This window comes from Accipiter gentilis, chromosome 9, assembly GCF_929443795.1.
Source record: "Accipiter gentilis chromosome 9, bAccGen1.1, whole genome shotgun sequence".
In the NCBI taxonomy this organism is placed as follows: Eukaryota; Metazoa; Chordata; class Aves; order Accipitriformes; family Accipitridae; genus Astur; species Astur gentilis.
Genome location: NC_064888.1, coordinates 41,363,098 through 41,380,926, shown reverse-complemented (window position 1 = coordinate 41,380,926; position 17,829 = coordinate 41,363,098). Strand labels below are relative to the sequence as shown.

General features: G+C 40.6%; 1 protein-coding gene across 3 annotated transcripts in view; it reads right to left on the bottom strand.

The window, feature by feature from the left end:
- Positions 1-17,829, bottom strand: part of DOCK1 (dedicator of cytokinesis 1) — a 315,989-nt gene that overhangs the window by 50,827 nt on the left and 247,333 nt on the right. For all 3 annotated transcript variants that reach the window (XM_049809511.1, XM_049809513.1, XM_049809514.1), the window contains exons 34-38: positions 15,602-15,687; positions 15,259-15,415; positions 11,962-12,002; positions 10,562-10,652; positions 6,457-6,576 (exon numbers count right to left, since the gene is read on the bottom strand). In XM_049809511.1, the coding sequence (XP_049665468.1) occupies positions 6,457-6,576; positions 10,562-10,652; positions 11,962-12,002; positions 15,259-15,415; positions 15,602-15,687 (495 nt within the window). The remainder of the gene's footprint in view (positions 1-6,456; positions 6,577-10,561; positions 10,653-11,961; positions 12,003-15,258; positions 15,416-15,601; positions 15,688-17,829) is intronic.

The window sequence follows — 17,829 nt, the reverse complement described above, 5'->3', positions numbered from 1 at the left end:
CATGCCACCGCGGGTCACACCACAGCAAACCCATCCTGGACTGTCATCTATACTGCTGCAACGCCCTGGAGCCCATCCAAACTTCAAGGAGGACCTGGACCTGGTGGAGCGAGTCCAGAGGAGGGCCACGAAGATGATCAGAGGGCTGGAGCACCTCTCCTATGGAGACAGGCTGAGAGAGTTGGGGTTGTTCAGCCTGGAGAAGAGAAGGCTCCGGGGAGACCTTAGAGCAGCCTGCCAGTGCCTACGGGGGGGCTACAAGAGAGATGGGGAGGGACTTTTTACAAGGGCCTGTAGGGATAGGACAAGGGGTAATGGCTTTACACTGAAAGAGGGCAGATTTAGGTTAGATGTAAGGAAGAAATTCTTCCCTGTGAGGGTGGTGAGGCACTGGGACGGGTTGCCCAGAGAAGCTGTGGCTGCCCCGTCCCTGGCAGTGTTCAAGGACAGGCTGGATGGGGCTTGAGGCAACCTGGTCTGGTGGAAGGTGTCCCTGTCCATGGCAGGGGAGTTGGACTAGATGAGCTTTAAATGTCCCTTCCGACCCAAACTATTCTATGATTCCATGATTCTAAAACCAGACCGGCGCTGTCAAAGGCACTGCATACACACCAATGCCTATAGGTAGCACAGCATTGCCACTGGTTGAATGATGACGTTATTAGAATTAAGTCTCGTTTCTGATTTTTTTTCTCCCCCCGATTGTTTCTCGAAATGAGCATTCGGTGATGGAGTTAGGTATTCCTTATTGCAGCGCTGGAAGCACGGGGGATCACTCCTCCAAACGTGCTTCCTGGCTGGGACCAATTGTATAGGTTAAATACATGTCTTACATACATATTCATAAAAGTCTCTGCATCAACCCCCCCCCCACTTCCCATCCTTGTCAGTCGAAACTGTAAACACGCTGGAGCAGAGGCTGCATTTCCCCCAGCCTGATCAAACCCTGTAGGAGTTACTGAATATAAATATTAATAATTAACTTTATAAATGTTTCAGAGCCTAAAAAAATGAATCCTCAAATTAAATATATTGATTTAGCTCATCTCCAATATACTTACAGTAACTGTACAATCCTAGCATTCTTCCTCGTAACCATTCCCCTATCTATAAGTGGAGATGATCAGGAAAAAAACAGATATTACGAACCACATTTGTTTCTGGCTTAAATTACTGGAATTACTTTAAAAACTCTTTAAAAGTTAGTTTACGAGTTATACTACTGGAACACTTTCAGGTACAGAGAAAAGAAAAAACTCTTTTTCTATCTTACTGCAAATACACAATAAAAGTGCCTCGCCATGGGAAAAGATTCTTTCAATTTTTGCCCGCCTCTAACCTGGCCCCTCTCCAGCCAAGGGATCTGTCTTAGAGAAAAGCACCTACTTTTTGTTGCTACTACCTCTTAAAAACACCACTCCGCTCCAACATCTCTATTTTGAAATCCAACCGTCCGGTTTGATCCTCCAAAGGAGCACCAAGAAGTTGTATTATAAAACTCAATTTGTAAAATGTCAAGTGCCCCGAACTCCGGAGGTCCACGAGACCATTAACCACCCGGCTCTCCCCTCGGCCGTTCGGGCAGCTGGCCCACACCACCCGCAACATCACCAAAAGCAACCCCAAAGCCGGTAATTTTTCCGACATCGTAACAGAAGCAGGAACTGTGCATTTAAAATCCCCTGCACAGCCCTCCGAAAAATTTCTCTGTTTGTACCGTGCAAATTTATTCAGGTGAGGACAGCACGCCTGTGGCAAAGGATCCTGATAAATGAAATCTATATTCTGAAGGTCAATAACTCCCAATCTGCTGCCTCACAGATTTCCTGCCTGGGAAGGTTTCCCAGGTTTGCCCAGGACATGGCAGGTCTTCTGGAGGAATGAGCTGTACAGGGAGCTACTACACAGGATTTGTACCATGTACAACTCATTAATGCGAGAAACAATTTATCTGGAGAGTGTACCAGAGAAAAAGGTTGGCAATAGTGGAAGGAAAATGCTTCTTTTATACTGAAGGCATAAGAAAAATGTGTATAGCCTAAATTTAGTTGTGTAGACATGAGCTGCAAAGTGTTATGGGAAAGACTTTGAGGATGCAGAATGAGATCTTTTTAGGGAAAACCTAGCAATTTAATTTATTTTTGAAGCTGGATTGCTTGTTGCCCAGAAAGAACTGCAGCATCCAATTTAATTTTTGAGGTTCTTTAATAGCCGCAAAGGAGGATCTTAGGATATTTCTTAGCTCCTGCTGAGTTAATGGTCAGTAAAAATGAGATAGTCTAGGATGAAAATATTATCGTGCAATATCCTGATGTATGAGGGGCATTCCAAGCTGTTTAAAGTTCAGATAGCATTAATTAACCATCATGTAAGCTTAATATTTTAAATCAAATGTTAAAACACAGTATTTCTCCATTGCTAGTATCGCATTCAAGACGTGTAAGATATAGCCATGGTTGGAAACCCTTTAAAACAACTTGCTATATTCATTTGGAACATGGTCAAACACCGTATGTTTCCTCTCTGAAGACTGTCTCTGTCCTTCACAGCTCTCAGGATGGGCTTACGATCTGACGTGGGATACGAGCTGGACATGAGCCTCACACTGATTTTTGGCAGACAGGTGAATTTCACCACTATCTTGTTAGATGGAAGAAAAAGCCATTTGATGCCATCCCATGAGCCGGAAAAAAAGACATTTTAAGCCAAAGCATGGCATTTACTGTGTAGTTTCATATATCTTGTGTTTTGTGGCTCTGCTGAAACAGTAAAAGCTTTTTTTGGGGTGGGGTGGGGGGGGTGAGGAGAGGGGGAAGGAAGAAGGAGCAGAAATAAATGAGCAGTGTGCATTTATTTACTTTTTTCTCCCTGGGACCAATGCTTTCAATTTATGAAGGAGCAGTAGAAAACATGTACTGATTTATAGACTGCGGCAGCTACTGGCAAACTTGAAACACGTTGCTGTTTGTACATTTTACTGTGCAGGCATAAGAATGCTGCTGCTTTCTTTACGGCTTCAGAGACCACACAAACCTGTTTAAAAACAATCTCTTATCTTTGTCAATGGCACTGAGTATTTCTTGGCTTCAGTAGTTCATTAGCGTTGACTAACATCAACTGCTCCACATGGCAGATGTGTCCCAAAATGTCACCCCCTTCCCTTGTCACTTTATTACCTCCACTATTTCTCCTTCTCGTCCTGAGATACTCTAACCTACCAATTTTCAGTAAAGTCTCTGGATTAAGGGCTTTGTTGGAAATTACAAAGCTTCAGCAAAACACAGAAAGAGCAAACACTTCAGAGCAGTTCAAAGGATAGGTTAGACTGCCGTGATAAGCGCGAGGATAAGGCTTTGAAGGGCAAAAGCCAAGAGAGATGGAGATGAGACTGGAAAGTACAACGCAGCAAAGAACAATAATCTAGGAGAGAAAACTATGCATATACTAGGGAAACTTGGAAGTAACAACATTTCATTTTGGAAACAAGAGGCTTAGAAGAGTAATGAAAAGTATTACTAATAAGGAATCAAATCCATAAAGTAGAACAACAGCAAAATGCAGAAGTTGTATCTGAAAATGCTGATTTTCTAAAGGTGAAAGATGTACTTCAGCTTTACCGAAGATTGACTTAACGACCAAAAGTCAAATATAAGTAAAAAAGTAAGCTTCCTAAGAATGTTATTAAAAAATAGAAACCAAAATGAGGAATCTTAAACGGATCTCAAACTACAAATAACAGGGGTATTCATGGTGAAGGCTAGTATTTTGTTCTCGCAAAAATGAGATGCCCACACTCTGGCTTTCAGTGCAAGCCCACACTTTCTATTATTAAATTACAAATTTCTCAGGCACTTCTGACCTCCATTCCAGTCTGTGTATGGGGGACTATACTTTCCTCTAAATTCATCTCACCATGAATGCTAATATGTAGGGAATAAACCTCGTGGTTGGTCTTCACTTGAAAAGTGCACCGTGCATTAACCCTGGGAAATTACTCCGCTAAGAGAAAGGGATCATGATTTTTGAGACGCTCAATTACACCACTCCTTAAAAAAAAAAAAAAAAAAAAAAAAAAGGCAAAAAAAAAGCGCTGATGTTTAAAAAACAAGCGTCACCTTTGAGGAAATCCCTCTCCTCCATTTTTTCTACATAACATTTCTAACCGTGTCTACCTCTCTTCTCAAGTCCACTGCTTCCCACTAGGCAGGCTGGAGTGGAAGAGGCAAAGCCTCACAACTTTAAAACCAACCCCTGAGCATCTGTAAAAGCCTGGAAGTAGCTCTACAGCTCCCCAGGGTGACGTGACCTTCTTTTGACATCTCTTGTTAACTTTATGGGAAAAGAAAGCAAAGTAGTGGGATCAACCCAGAGTGAATAGCCAGGCAGCTACAGAGCTGGGCAATTATGGTACAAAACAAGACGAATTGGTTAGTGTATCAGTACAGTCTTCTAAAAATGCACAGCAAATACTATTTCAGATGTTAGTGATTATGGAATGGCATAGTTAAAGTAGCTGCTGGACTAGATTTGCAAACTGCATAGGCAAATGTAAGAAGTTGATTTAACCTAATGTCAGAACACCCCAAATGAGAGGATTACCTTAATTCTACTGTGGAAACCTCAACTTCGAGCTTCCTGACATTTGAAAATTCATGTAAGAGGCTCATATTCTCAGTACATATTGATTTTTTTTTTTCCTTTTCATTGAACAATATGAAAAGTTATCACCAACTTGAGTGACTAGAAAATGAGAGAAGAAATATCTGTAACTAGGAAAGAGTGCTTTGAAAATGAATCATCTCCTCACACACAAAAAACCCACACAGGACTCCTATGACTTAGTTATGCAAAGGAACAGGAGGAAGTAATCACAGCGGTCCCTTCGATATCATTGTTGAGCAAAATTTTTTAGAATAATGAAGATTCAGTTGTTTAAGCTAACTATGAGGGAAAGGGAAAACACAGAATTTTCAGTGCTATTTCCTTTGACAGCAGGCAGAGCCCTCTCTCATTTCTAGTTGTAAAATCGGAAAAAATTAAGAACGGTTATTCAGTCTAACAACGGTCTCTCAAGCGTGGATGCCGTGCTGTGTAATGTGGTGCAGGCTGAAAAATAAGCAGCAGGTATTTTGCCGGCTGTTTATATAAACAGCTCATTAGCGCTATCAGCAGAAATGGGTGGGTACAACTTTAAGACAGGCTGTTTTCAATATAGATGTAAAGGATGCTGCAGCTTTTAATTTACAGCTCAAATGCATTGGCCTGGTGCTCAGAAGAACAATTCCCACCGCCTCTATACCAGCACCATAAAAGACTAACTGTGAAGCCATAAAAACGTAAAACAACAAAATAAAAACATGCGACTTCTGGCTTTTCCTTTCCAGAGAGGAATGTAATATTAAAATATACTTTTAAATCAGCTATGACCCTAATTCTAACGAGGTTCTCCTTACCCGCTGTTAACGGGTTAGTAAAAGCTTTTTGGGCAGCAGAAGCGTGCTGTGGAAACCAATGCTATCCACTGCAGAAGCACCAAGGCACCTCCGCAAGCCCCAGCCCTGGGGCCGGTGTCTGTAGCCCGCATCTCCATCACAGTCTAGAATTACAATTCTTTTAGCATCATTTATTAACAACTTCTAAATATTGCATCAAGATAAGGTATAAAATTTGACCTTTTAAGCAAAGTTTCTATCAAAATATTAATCTGATTCTGCTAAAAACGTACGTGGAAAACATGAGCTGGTTGGATAATGTTCTAGCTCTACCAGAAAATGACATTTCTGTTTGTACGACATTTATGCAACAAAGATTGCTTTTAAAAACCCAAGTTCACGTTCCTGAAATACTCTGACAAAGAGATCTCTACTTGTATATTTAAACATTTTGTGCACGAAATATCCAAACACTGATAGATCCCTACATCTCCCTGTCTACCAAGTTAAACTCCTTCATCTCTGGGGACAGGTAACACCAGCACACTCCCCTTCCCACCATGCAATGCCGAATGCAAATTCACATTGCAATAAAAGATGCAATTGCAATGAAATATTGTCATCATCTTGCGATATGAAGCACAGACACCCATTCTCTGAGGGAATTATTTTGTGTACACGAGAAAAAACCAAGGGTAGCTGAAGGACTGCATTAGCTGTTGTAATTGCCAGAAAAAGCAAGTCCCCCAAATTACATGCATCACTTTTTTATTTCCTCCGTGGCATCATATGCACATATATTTACCCTTAAGACAGCAGTTATAAATGTACCATTGATTTCTTTTTACTTTTTTTTTGGTATCATTAAGTGCTAGGTGGTGGACCGTTTACATAAAGCACTCCAACTTATAACAAGTTTAAAGCTCCCTGAAGGTCACTTGATGCAAACTATGTTTACTATTCAACTTATAAGTTAGAGAGAAAAGCAATGAAACATATTTGGACTTTTTTCTTCCCTTTTTACCTTGCCCTTGTCAAAGTAATGGATAATTTCTTGATATAGCTGATCTTTCAACTGTCCTTGAGTAGCAGCCTGGTATCCATCCCGCTGGGTAAGATGTGCTGCACATGCTTCTTCTGACCACTAAATCATACAAGAAAGAGGGGAAAAGGGAAAGCAAATCAAAAGTTATGAAATATGTCAGTAAAATTAGGTTAAATAAAATACAGATTTTTTTTTTTTTTTTATTTAAAGAAGTGGTACCACAGCTAAAGCACTAACAAAGATTTTCTTTTTGCAGTTGTGCACTTGGATTCCTTGGGCACAAGGACCATTTATTTGAATGCTGTAATTGGAGGCTAATTACATATATCAGCTGGAAGGATGCTTCTTGAGGTGGCTTCTTCTCCTCAGTGAGTTTGATGAGACTGACCTTGGCCTGCTGATGGGTACAACCTGCTGGATGCATAATGAACACTAGCAGATTTATGTCGAGAGAAGCCCCGAAGCCAAGATACATCAATACAAACAGAAAAGCCTGTAGGCACAGAAATGAAATGGCTAAAATTCACAGAGAACATTTGGAGGCATGGAAAAGCACAACGAACTTTATACAGCCCGTCTGCAATTAGCAGCTCTTGCTCTTCCAACAAATGCCCAACGGATGAGGAGCAAGGTACAGACATTAAATGAATTTCCTCCTAGACCTGAGAGCACCAAGCAATTCCCTGCAGCTTTCTCCCTTGCATCTCCATATTCTGGTGTCCAGAAAGGCACAGATAAAACTGAAACCTCTGGACTCCAGTTTTCAAATCACCTCTTCTTCATCTCCCTTCTCTCCTCCCACTAATATTCCCTACAACCTACCTGGGGATGAGACAACGCTGGAGCCAATTCCCTGGACAGGATACTAATACGATCGCCTGCCCTTCCATAGCTGTCTATTTTCATAAGGCTAACAGGAAATTAATACCTTAGAGACTCACAAACCTCTATCAAATCAAATCACAAACCTCCGTTAAATCAAATGAAACTTCTCATAGATTGAAAAAGAGACAGGACAGGTGCTCCAATAGGACTTGTTGCCTTAAGAAACCAAGTTCCAAAAGATAAATTAATTAAAGAACTGTTCACTTTCTTCTCTGAATATCGAAGTCACTAAAGGAGGAGGACTGCCCACTGAAATAAAATGGTATGACTTTAGGAAAAGAAGAAAAAATCATGCAGAGATCAGCAACTCAGATTTATTCACAGAATTACTGCCACATCATCCAGTTTCACCTCCTATATCTTAATAAATTTCACCCAATTACTTCTTAATTTGGCCAAAATGTTTGCGTTTGGTTAAAGCAGACAACTGTGACAACTTTGTACCGCAAAGCTGCGGTTCTGAGCAACACAAACTTCACAGAGTCTGCAACGCAATGGCATTTTTTTTCAGCCTGCTAAGAGCCACTATCTTCTGTTAGTTTTGAACATCTTAATTTTGATTAAATGGGTTAAAAATACAACTGAAGTCTCTTTTCTTAAATGCGCTTCATCAGCTTGCAGTCATCTGGAGAAAACAATGGTGGCTCTCTCTCCACAGAGACAGCCGTCTCGCAAATTTAAAGGTGAAATTCTCGAAAGCTCTTAGTCTTGACCTGAATGTGATCCCATTAAAATCAATGTGGGGAAATGTATGCCAACGATAAGTGTCATTGAAAATCCTGTCCTCAAGGTTTGATGGAAAAACTCAATTGATTAAAGTTACACACACCAAAATATTGCTGCTTCTCGAGCGATACTGAACTCCTCCCTCCACTGCTAACTACTGGTAGTAATAGGATATTGTATTAGATAGATCGATATACTTTTATAATAAAATAATTCCAAATTATAGCGTAATGATATTTATAAACAAACATCCACTAAGCGATGAAAACCTGCCATAAATACTACCCTTACATTTGCCATCTTCTATCGAGTTGCATTATAAGAAAAGAAAACGGGGTATCTCTTTTCAGTAAATTAAAGGAGTGTATTAAGATACTCATCTGGTCTCTGAAGGTATTGTGTGAGAAAAAAAGAAAACTGGCTAAACTCTATTTTAAGGTCACATAAAGCATATTGACTAAGAAGTTCAAGCCATAACAGGTAAACGTTTGACTGACACTTTAGGGCATGCTTCGTTCCATCATTCTTCTAGAAAACACAGCACCTGTGGAAGGGAATGAATGCTTTATCTTGTCTAAAAGGTTCATTCATGTAAAGCGCGATGAGCCAGTATTACACAATTTGGCAGTCCTGCTTCCCGTCCCTCGTGGGAATAAGAGAGATCTTTATAGCCACAGACTCGGCGAGTTACTCGCTCGAACTTCTACCCACAGGCAACCGACTGCACCAGCCTGTGTGACTGAAGGTGTCAGAGCCATCTCCTCACATCTTCACCTCTCCGAGACACACGTCTCAGCCCAGAAAATTTCATTACCGAAGAAGTGACTGTATCCAGCAGGCTGTGTCCAACCATTGCCCCTGATTTTAGTAATGAATAAAGCTATTGCTACGGTGCTTTTGCACTCCAGGTGAATCTTAGTGATGTTTTCTTGTGTAGTAAGCCTCGATCTATTTTAAAATACGGTAAATACATCTCCAAGTGTCTTAATTTAAATTGCACACGTATGCTCTGCATCATATTTAGTCTTATTATAGCTTGGATGCAGTTTACTTGGTTTTGAGGTATGAATAATTCTCAGTGCATCTGTTAGAATTATTTCATTTAACACCTTCCGCTTTTCAACTTTTCCAAATAGATATTTTACACTCGCATTTCGCTTGGCATTGATTAAAGCAAAGATTGCTAAGAACAATTCGCGGCTTAGAATGAGAGAAATTTCCTTTACGAAATGGGGTACCATTAGCATAGCTTCTGCAATAATACCAAAAGCTTGCAATAATACAGAACATTGCAATAATACAGAAGGTTGCAATACACTCGCCATTGGCATAAGAAGTAGACCAAGGGGAAAATGCAGTTCTCTAGTAGTCTGTCCCTGACTCTCTGCCCCATACGACCGTGGGTGCTACCGTCCCTGAGGGGAGCAGAAGGAGATCCAGGTCTCCCCGGAGAGAGGAGAGCGGGTGGTGAGACGCGAGGAAGAAGAATGGGACTAAAGCAAACGCTTCAGAAAACACTAACTCTTATCTGCTTTTTAAAATTAAAACATAAAACTCCTTGCTAGTAATTTAGTGATGAGTAGGCTATACTAAGCACGTGAGTTCATGACACAAGGGTCTGCTGTTAAGTGCAGCATCCTTCTGTATGATAAAGCCAGGAACCCGGTTGGTACGTGCTGCCACACTTGTGACACAATCAGGTAAACAAGCTGCAGGTAAGAGACACCACCATCTATCCAGAAAGCTTTCCGTGAGATTAATGCTTATGAAATTACAGCTTCATTACATTTCTGACTGACACTATGTAGTGTTAAAAACTCAAATGCTTTATTTATATGCACTTTGTATAGCTAAAACATTTTATTGATATAGATTGCAGGTTCCACCAAAACATTCCTTGAAGAACAGCAATATGGTTACGTCTCTTTAAATGTCCTATAAACTGTGTAATGTTGCATTAAAATTGCACGTACCTTTTAAAGGCATGAGCTTGGAAAGAAGACTATTTGAATCTCTCTGTAATTTTTCAAAATCAAAACCGCGTCCACAGATACCCAAGAGCACTCGAGAACTCGAGTCTCTAGTATTCCCTTGTATTGCCTTTGCAAAAACAATTCTGTGGAGAGCCGATTTACTAAAATATGTGTTTAGACGCTTCCGCACATTACATAATTTTGTTATTTAAAAGAAATTCAAATTACAGCTCTGCAATTTGTAACTTGTGATTTTGACTTGACCGCACTTCCATTCCTTTCAGAGGAAGACAAGTGAAGCACGCTCCGAGATACACTAATGGCAGAGGGTTGCTTTCCCGCATGTATTCATTACATGGGCAAAAGATAAAACTCACATAAGAAGCAGCACACAGTTGTTAATCAGTTTAAAGTGCAGATGTTCTAAGAGTGACAAACACTACTACTACTGGTTACTGCTAACGTGATTTTCAAAACTTGCAACGTATATTGGTGTTTACCTTAAGAAGCTTTGCATGCAGAAGTAACGTGTAGGCAGCTTCCGTATAGTTATCGCATTCTTTGTGCAGGTCACACAGCTTGTACAAATACCTGCAAGTAATAAAAACAATGGTGTTTTAAAAAGGTTGGTTCTTAGATGTTACTAAATAACTTGTTTTGAAGACTACAACGGTTCAACTCTAAACAACTAAATGTACGTGGGATTATTTAAAGCTCATATTTCTGCGTGCAGACAAGCTTTAGGACCATTTGCATTTCCGCTGTGTTCTTTTTCCAATGGATATAAATGACTTGGGATGCATAATGAATCCAATAGAGATTCTGTGCGAGAGATATCACTCTAATTGTTCAGCTATGGAGACATATAAGTCTTCTTCCTTGACTTCAGTATCATCACACCTCTGAAGGAGATTGTCTTCATTTGTTTCTTGGGATTTTTTAGTGACAATTTAACCCCCAACCTCGCCAAACTATTAAAATTGTGTTTTGAAAAAGCCAGTGAAAATACAGAACTTTGATATTCATTATTACACATTGTAAGTTTGTAATCAGAAATAAAAAGGAGAGAATTTGGGTGGGCGTTTAACAGTGGGAGACAACTTGTCTTTATAGATAACCTCAATAGGGCAGACCTCCGACTCACAACTTTACGTGTTTGTGCACAGTTATCAATCCTGCCTTTTGCTAGATTTGAGTTTCTTTTTGCAGACTAATAAAGCACTAATTAAAACCATTTAAACAACAGGAAGCGAGTTCACAAGTGAAAATTCTTCCAAAAAGGTAACAAGCATCCGAGAATGAATTCATGAATAATATTTAGATACCTAAAATAGCATTAAAAACACAAGCTTCATCATTTTAGCACAACGGTCTAGCCAATTTTAAGCCAAAGTACAAATAGAGGACTAGGAACCCTGAGGTTTACAATAAGCACAACAACATATTACCATTTTTATTTTGTGTGAAAATAGATTTTGAAAGGTTCCTAAAAGCTTTAAATTTAAAATAAGTATCAGTCATGATACTATTTAATAGTCCTTTTTACCCCAAGTCACATATTTTGTACCTCGCCAGGAGGCAAAATTATTTCTTTGCTCAGCTTTCTTTTGACTTATTTATTTCCTTCATGTGACAACATTCCCGAGCATTCAGTGTTCATCATAATATAACTGAAAGAGCTGGAGAAGGGGGACCAAAAAAAATATCTTATGACTAATTTCTAATGCTCACTGTTCTCAGTGAAGATAAGGTTTTGAATGTACTTAAGGTTCAGTCAAGGTATGTTTTTTCATTACTTCTTTTCCTCTAGCCCTGAAGTGACTGCTTAATATGAATTTAATTTTCTCCAATTACACCATAGTAAGTCAAGCAGAGTTTGTCACTGGTCATGTTTACAAACCTTATGTACATTTCTTCTCTTTCAATCTCCTTGTAGAAATTCTGAAAAACAACATAATTTTGTTACAAAGTCTTTGATTTCACAGTCTAGAATGCATACAGAACATGCTCTAAATTAAAAATTCATAATTGCGTAACATCAACCTCAAAACTGCAAAATGAAATTTGCCTCTAGTGATAGAACACAAGTTATTTAACTTACAAAGTCTAACGCGGTGATGTTTCATGATGTAGTCTATTAGGGCTTATGTCTCATTGCAAAGGTTAAGAATTTGCAAGAAGAGTACTGCTAGAAATTTGCTTCTGGCATTTGCAAGTCACACATCATTAACCATTTTCAGTTGAAATTTTGTAATATACAAAACCATAATTTTTAAGCAACAGTTGTTCTATGGATTTAAAACTCCAAACCTGAGTTGAGCAATACATCATCTGCTCTTGAATTCTAATACTTTCTTTGGAAATAAAAAGTTAGATTAGTGTTATTTATCTGGCTTCATATGCCACACATTACCATCACACTCTTCAGAAATGTCTGAATGCCTCCGGTCTTGAGATAAACTAGTTAACACTACAAACATTGTAAATGCAAGATATGATAAACTAGGCGAGATATTAAAGGCATTTCTGAATCTAATTTAAAGTTTGCCTTCAAAAGTTAAAATATATCTAAGAAAACAAAATACAAAGAAATTTCTGCTTCACTGAATTAAAATATATTGCAATACTAAATGAAATCAGTCCGAGCAGCCACTAATAGATGCGCAAACCCAGGACTAAGAGATGCATAAGGCCAATGCAAAACTGTTCCCTTCAAAGAGAATCGAAATGCAAGACAGAATCTACGTACCGCAGTTGGAAATGACGGATTATTCAGTGGATAAACCATTTTAGCTGACATAACTGCTCACGGGTTTTGAGTTCAACTCAAAAGACAAACTGAACCACATGAGAAAAACTCTGCTGGTTTTGCTTACTTGTGTGTTGTTTGCTTTTTTTTTAAAGTAGACGAGACTTCTGAGTTAGGTGGATCAATAACGTAAAACCATTTTATCCTAATATTGCTGCCAGCTGCTCTGCCCTTCTGATGCAGCTCAAGAAGCGACATCAAATCAACCAAAACGCGAAGGGGCCTGGGCAGCAGGTTGCCACTGACACACGTCACATTTAGCACAGTTCCCTCTCTCCCAAAAAGCATTCCCTGCTCCTGCCCCCTCTTCGGGTGCAGGTTCCCACATGCCCCTTACGCTGCGCTGGCCCACGCGCGTGTGGCTCTGCAGCGAACGGGACGAGGAACTGATGGGGATGAAAAATAACCGGGGGGGGGGAAGAAATATGAGCTTTCGGCAAGGTCCCTCCTCAGATCTGCTCTGCTACCTTAGCGGCACGCTTGATTTCGCCAGGATTTTCAGGGGTAGGAAAAAGCAGCTGAGGGAACAGATAGGGCTTCTATTGGGTTTTTTTTGTTTTTTTTTTTTTTTAAAATCAGCACTGGCTTAAATGCGTATCAAAACCTCTGACTTAAACTATAGTCAATACAGACAAACTTAATCCTGTGAAAGCCTCTGCATCATTAAAGTCCCAATTAAGAACTCTTTGAGACCTCAGGTGGGAATTGTGCTGAGTACCAGCTCTTGGCTGGATTTTTGCAAAGGCAGGTGCCTGGAGAATGATGAAAAGACTGAGTTGGCCCTGGAGGGCACACGGGACTTTAAAATCAAGCTAAAGTTTTAAATCACGCCTACTGAAAATGAAGAAAAGCTCTGCCCTGCAATGCTTTCCTTATTTTCTGCAGACTTCAGTGGCAGGGTTGCATGTGGATATCTCACGGTGATTTAACCCGACAGCAGTAAATAGCCCCCAAAATTTATCATCTGCAGCTATTTGAAAAATTCAGAAGACAAAAATCAGCATCAGGAGATGCTGTTAGAGACACTTAGAGAAAACAGAACCAACCCCCAAGCGTGCCACCAGTCCCCCTGCAGTTGGTATGGCCAGAATCACTACAAGACTAGTATTATGAAGAAGGGAAGGAGAAATAAATCCACCTTCCTAAGGAAATTTTCCCAGTTCTATAAATTGTTGTCATCTTTTGGAGCGTAGGGTGCATGTGATTTTTTATTTCCTATCTTACTTGATGTCAACCGGCCGGCTTTTCTAACTCAAATTCTGCTTGGGAGGATGCTAGGACTTTTCTGCGGGCAACCTAACGGCACTTACTAGATCAACAGCCGGTGACAACCCTCCAAGTTTCTCCTCTTTTCCTATTTCCTAAACATTCTGATGCTTTTTGATGTGCACAGAGAGGAAAAACAAACTAAAAATAAAATCCCAATTTCTGATTTGGGACCGTTTCATTTATAGCTTACACGATAGCGCGGCATGAAGGCTGCGCTGCACAAGCCGAGGACGTTTGCATCGCTTGCAAGTGCTAAACCTACAAAGTACTTACCCACATCTTTCCAAACCAGCCTGAATGAAATCTATCAGCCATATTATATAAACGATAAACACTGTCTGTGCCCCATATGTTTACATGAAATACAAGCTTTGACCATGATATAGGGATGAAATCTATGAATCCTTAGGGGCTAACAGTTTAATATTGAGTCCTACCAGAAAAATCAAATTTAGCTAGTACTATGTTTGGGGGTCTCTAAAATTAATTATAATATCATTTTGCAATATGCACTGATTTTGTGCTAGTAAAATCTCATATGCTAATGCTTCGGCCAAAAAGCATGATGTGCGTGCTATGGGGACAATTTCTCCTGCTTCCAACTCTGGCCTAGACGGACAAAGGTTTGTAGTATATAGCAGATGTTCCAGAATTTCTGGAACTAAAAGGAGGAAATTTCATATTCTGCTTTGAATGAAATAGTAACATTCAAATTTCTTCAAAAATTTTGAATATGGAGGGTGAGCAGTAAGCAGAATACAAATGGGATTGCAAATGCATGAAAATTTCGGTAGTAAACTGCACATTACTCCAACATTCTGTATGTCGAAGTGTTCTTCTGCATAAAGTTGTTCATACATCAATTGTAAATGTCAATGAACAGCCCTCAAAGATCGGGCCCCGAAACATTTCTTCTTAAATCTTTCCTTAGAATCAATTAAGGAATAGTAACCTACAGTTTCATAGATTGACCTTCATTAAAAATGGGCAAAAACCCAAAAGTGTTTCAAACTTTCATGAGAACCCCAACATGTTCTCTGTTTTACACAAATCTTTTGTTAAAGCTGTAAAATTAAGAATGCAGTAGTCATTTCAGGCTGGTGACTCCTCTTTGCTTACCAGCACGTTGACAGTGCAGCTCATGCGGTTCTCCTTGTTCTCATCGTGCATTATGGTCCTGTAGTCCAACAACCTCTCCATTAAGCGGACAACAAGTTTCACGAAAGTTTCTCCACTCTTAGCAAGGTATTTGTGTTTTCTGCAGTGCTCCAAGAGACTGAAAAAACAATTACATTCGCCTTGTTAATCACATGCAGAAAAAGCCTTGACTCAGGTGCAATTTTAGATATTGTGCATCATTAACAGGTTTTAATTATTTCTGGGCTACAAAGTTCATTGTAGTGTAATTGCTCTCTCTCCTGACTTTACTGTGACATAAATCTTGCTGCTGATCAACACTTACATTTTGTCAAATAACACTTTGTACTGTTCATCTCCTCTGCCTCCTTCCACTTCATGATCCAGTTTCGTGATGATCTCATTTTCAAACTATAATTAAACAAAGCAAGCGTAAATAATCAGATGGCAAATATTTCACTTTATTACTGTAGCCTCAAAGGTTCACAGATTGGTTGGGTATCTCGGTGAGATGTTTAGCCACTATTTTAAAGCTTGATTGACTTTAAGAGTTTGCAGTCTCTGATATTAGACTATCCACGATGATCTCCTGCCCTACAAGGACTTTTTTGTTGGAGAAATCATTGGTCATGTTGTTAAATGAAGTGTAAATATTTGCATTATGAAAAACCAAATAAAGAGATTAATGACAAGAATGAGGGCAGGGAAAAAGAAGACACAAAGCCAGACACAGAATGTCCCCTGCAATAATGGGAATGGCAACAAAAGTAAAATGATGAAAGCTCTATGACAGAGGATATTTAACACCTGAGGCTGGATAACTCAGCCAGATGCACACCCTAGCATCACTAACACCCCTTTTGAGCGTACAGATACTGACTCACAGTGGGGCACAACTCAATTAACAAGCCTGTTAATAAGTCACTGCAGAGGGGAAGGAAGTTGTTTCAAACAAGAGTAATATTTTTATTTGGGTAATAATAAAAGAATGCAAACTTAAGTGGGCAGTAGAATATATTTGAAATGCAAACCAGATAATTCACTGGATTTTTAATGATTGCAAAGGGTTTCACCTGTTGCTGTAACATTCATTCCCTAGGGCCCAGGTTAGGAACGCATGCAACCTGTTAGCGGAGGAAGGATCACTCTAGGCCTGCTCCTATGTCACAAATCGGTCTAGTCATCTAATTCCTAATTCTTCATTAAATAAGCACAGACATCCGCACCGTTAGTGACACAACCTACTGTCAAGAGAGCTCAGAAGAGCTCGGGTGAGAAGGAAGCCTGCGGCAGGGGAAAGGGAGCCCATTAGTCAGAGTGGGAGTTTATTGACAGAACGGTTGCCTTCAGGTTTTTTCACTGTCACTGGCTTAAGCAGCCCCTAACTATTCCGAGGAGAAGCAGAGGGCCACCTGCACAAGAACAAAGCGTACTAACATTTTGTAAATGTCAAGAGATGTACTTTGCATCTGCAGTTAATATTAACGGCATATAATGTACGAAGGGAAAAAGAATGGACTGTCTGTCCCTCGATACCCTTCCAGACCGAGGATGCACCTCCACAACCGCCGGCCTCGTCAGCAGCCTACGGACCCGCTCTTGCACCCCTGCTCGAGCCACAAGCTTTCCTTCCCAGTGCTCCCCACCTCTTAAGTCGTACCAGTAAGATAACAGCATTTCTTGGCTTTTTTATAAATTATTTCCACCGATCAAAACACCTACTTTAGCGACGACAGGATTAGCTCCCCTGTCACAGCCACCAAACGCTGCCCCGTCGGCAGAGGGGCTCGCTCTAACTGGGGAAGGCGAGCTTTTGCTAAAAGCCTGTAAGCAAAATCAGAGTTTTCTTTCGCTGGCAACAACCGCAAGGAGGCAACAAGGACAACCTCAAAGAGCGCTGCAGTAGAGGTTACGCGCTAAAGACGTAGCTGATATCTACGCTGAAAGGCAAAAATCAAAATCTATGTACGAGGAAGAAAAAACCATCCCCACGGAGAGCCCTGACAGCCCAGCAGCCTCCGCCAAGGGCTGATAACGGGCCCTCGGGCAACGGGACCACCATTGGCAAGCGGGTGCCACGCGTGGCCACCCCACTGGTGTTCCTGCCCCGGCCGTAGCATCGCCGCTCAGCGCGGCAACCAAGGGGCAGGGGGGACAACAGGGGACACGGTCAGCCCCATGGGAGAGCCGAGGAAGACAAGTTGTTATCTCCAGCCAGCAGCAGGGCTCACGTTGGTTTAGCTAGGAAGAGAAACGGGATTTTTTTTAGCCCACGCTGTGAAATTCTACTGGCGGATTTAATTTCAGTGAGGAGTATGGGATCACCCTTGCCAACGGACTTACACCATGATGAAACTCTGACGGTAAGTGCTTTTCACCACCTTAATTTACATCGCTTTGAGGAGGCGCAGTAGCTATATCCACCACCGAGCTCTTTCTGCCAACGTACGCTCTGCCCACACAGTCCCACCTTGGCCACGAGAGGTTATCGTAACACCCCTACCGAGTACCAGACAGACATGCCCATAGTTCCGCCACAAACCCTTTCTCCTG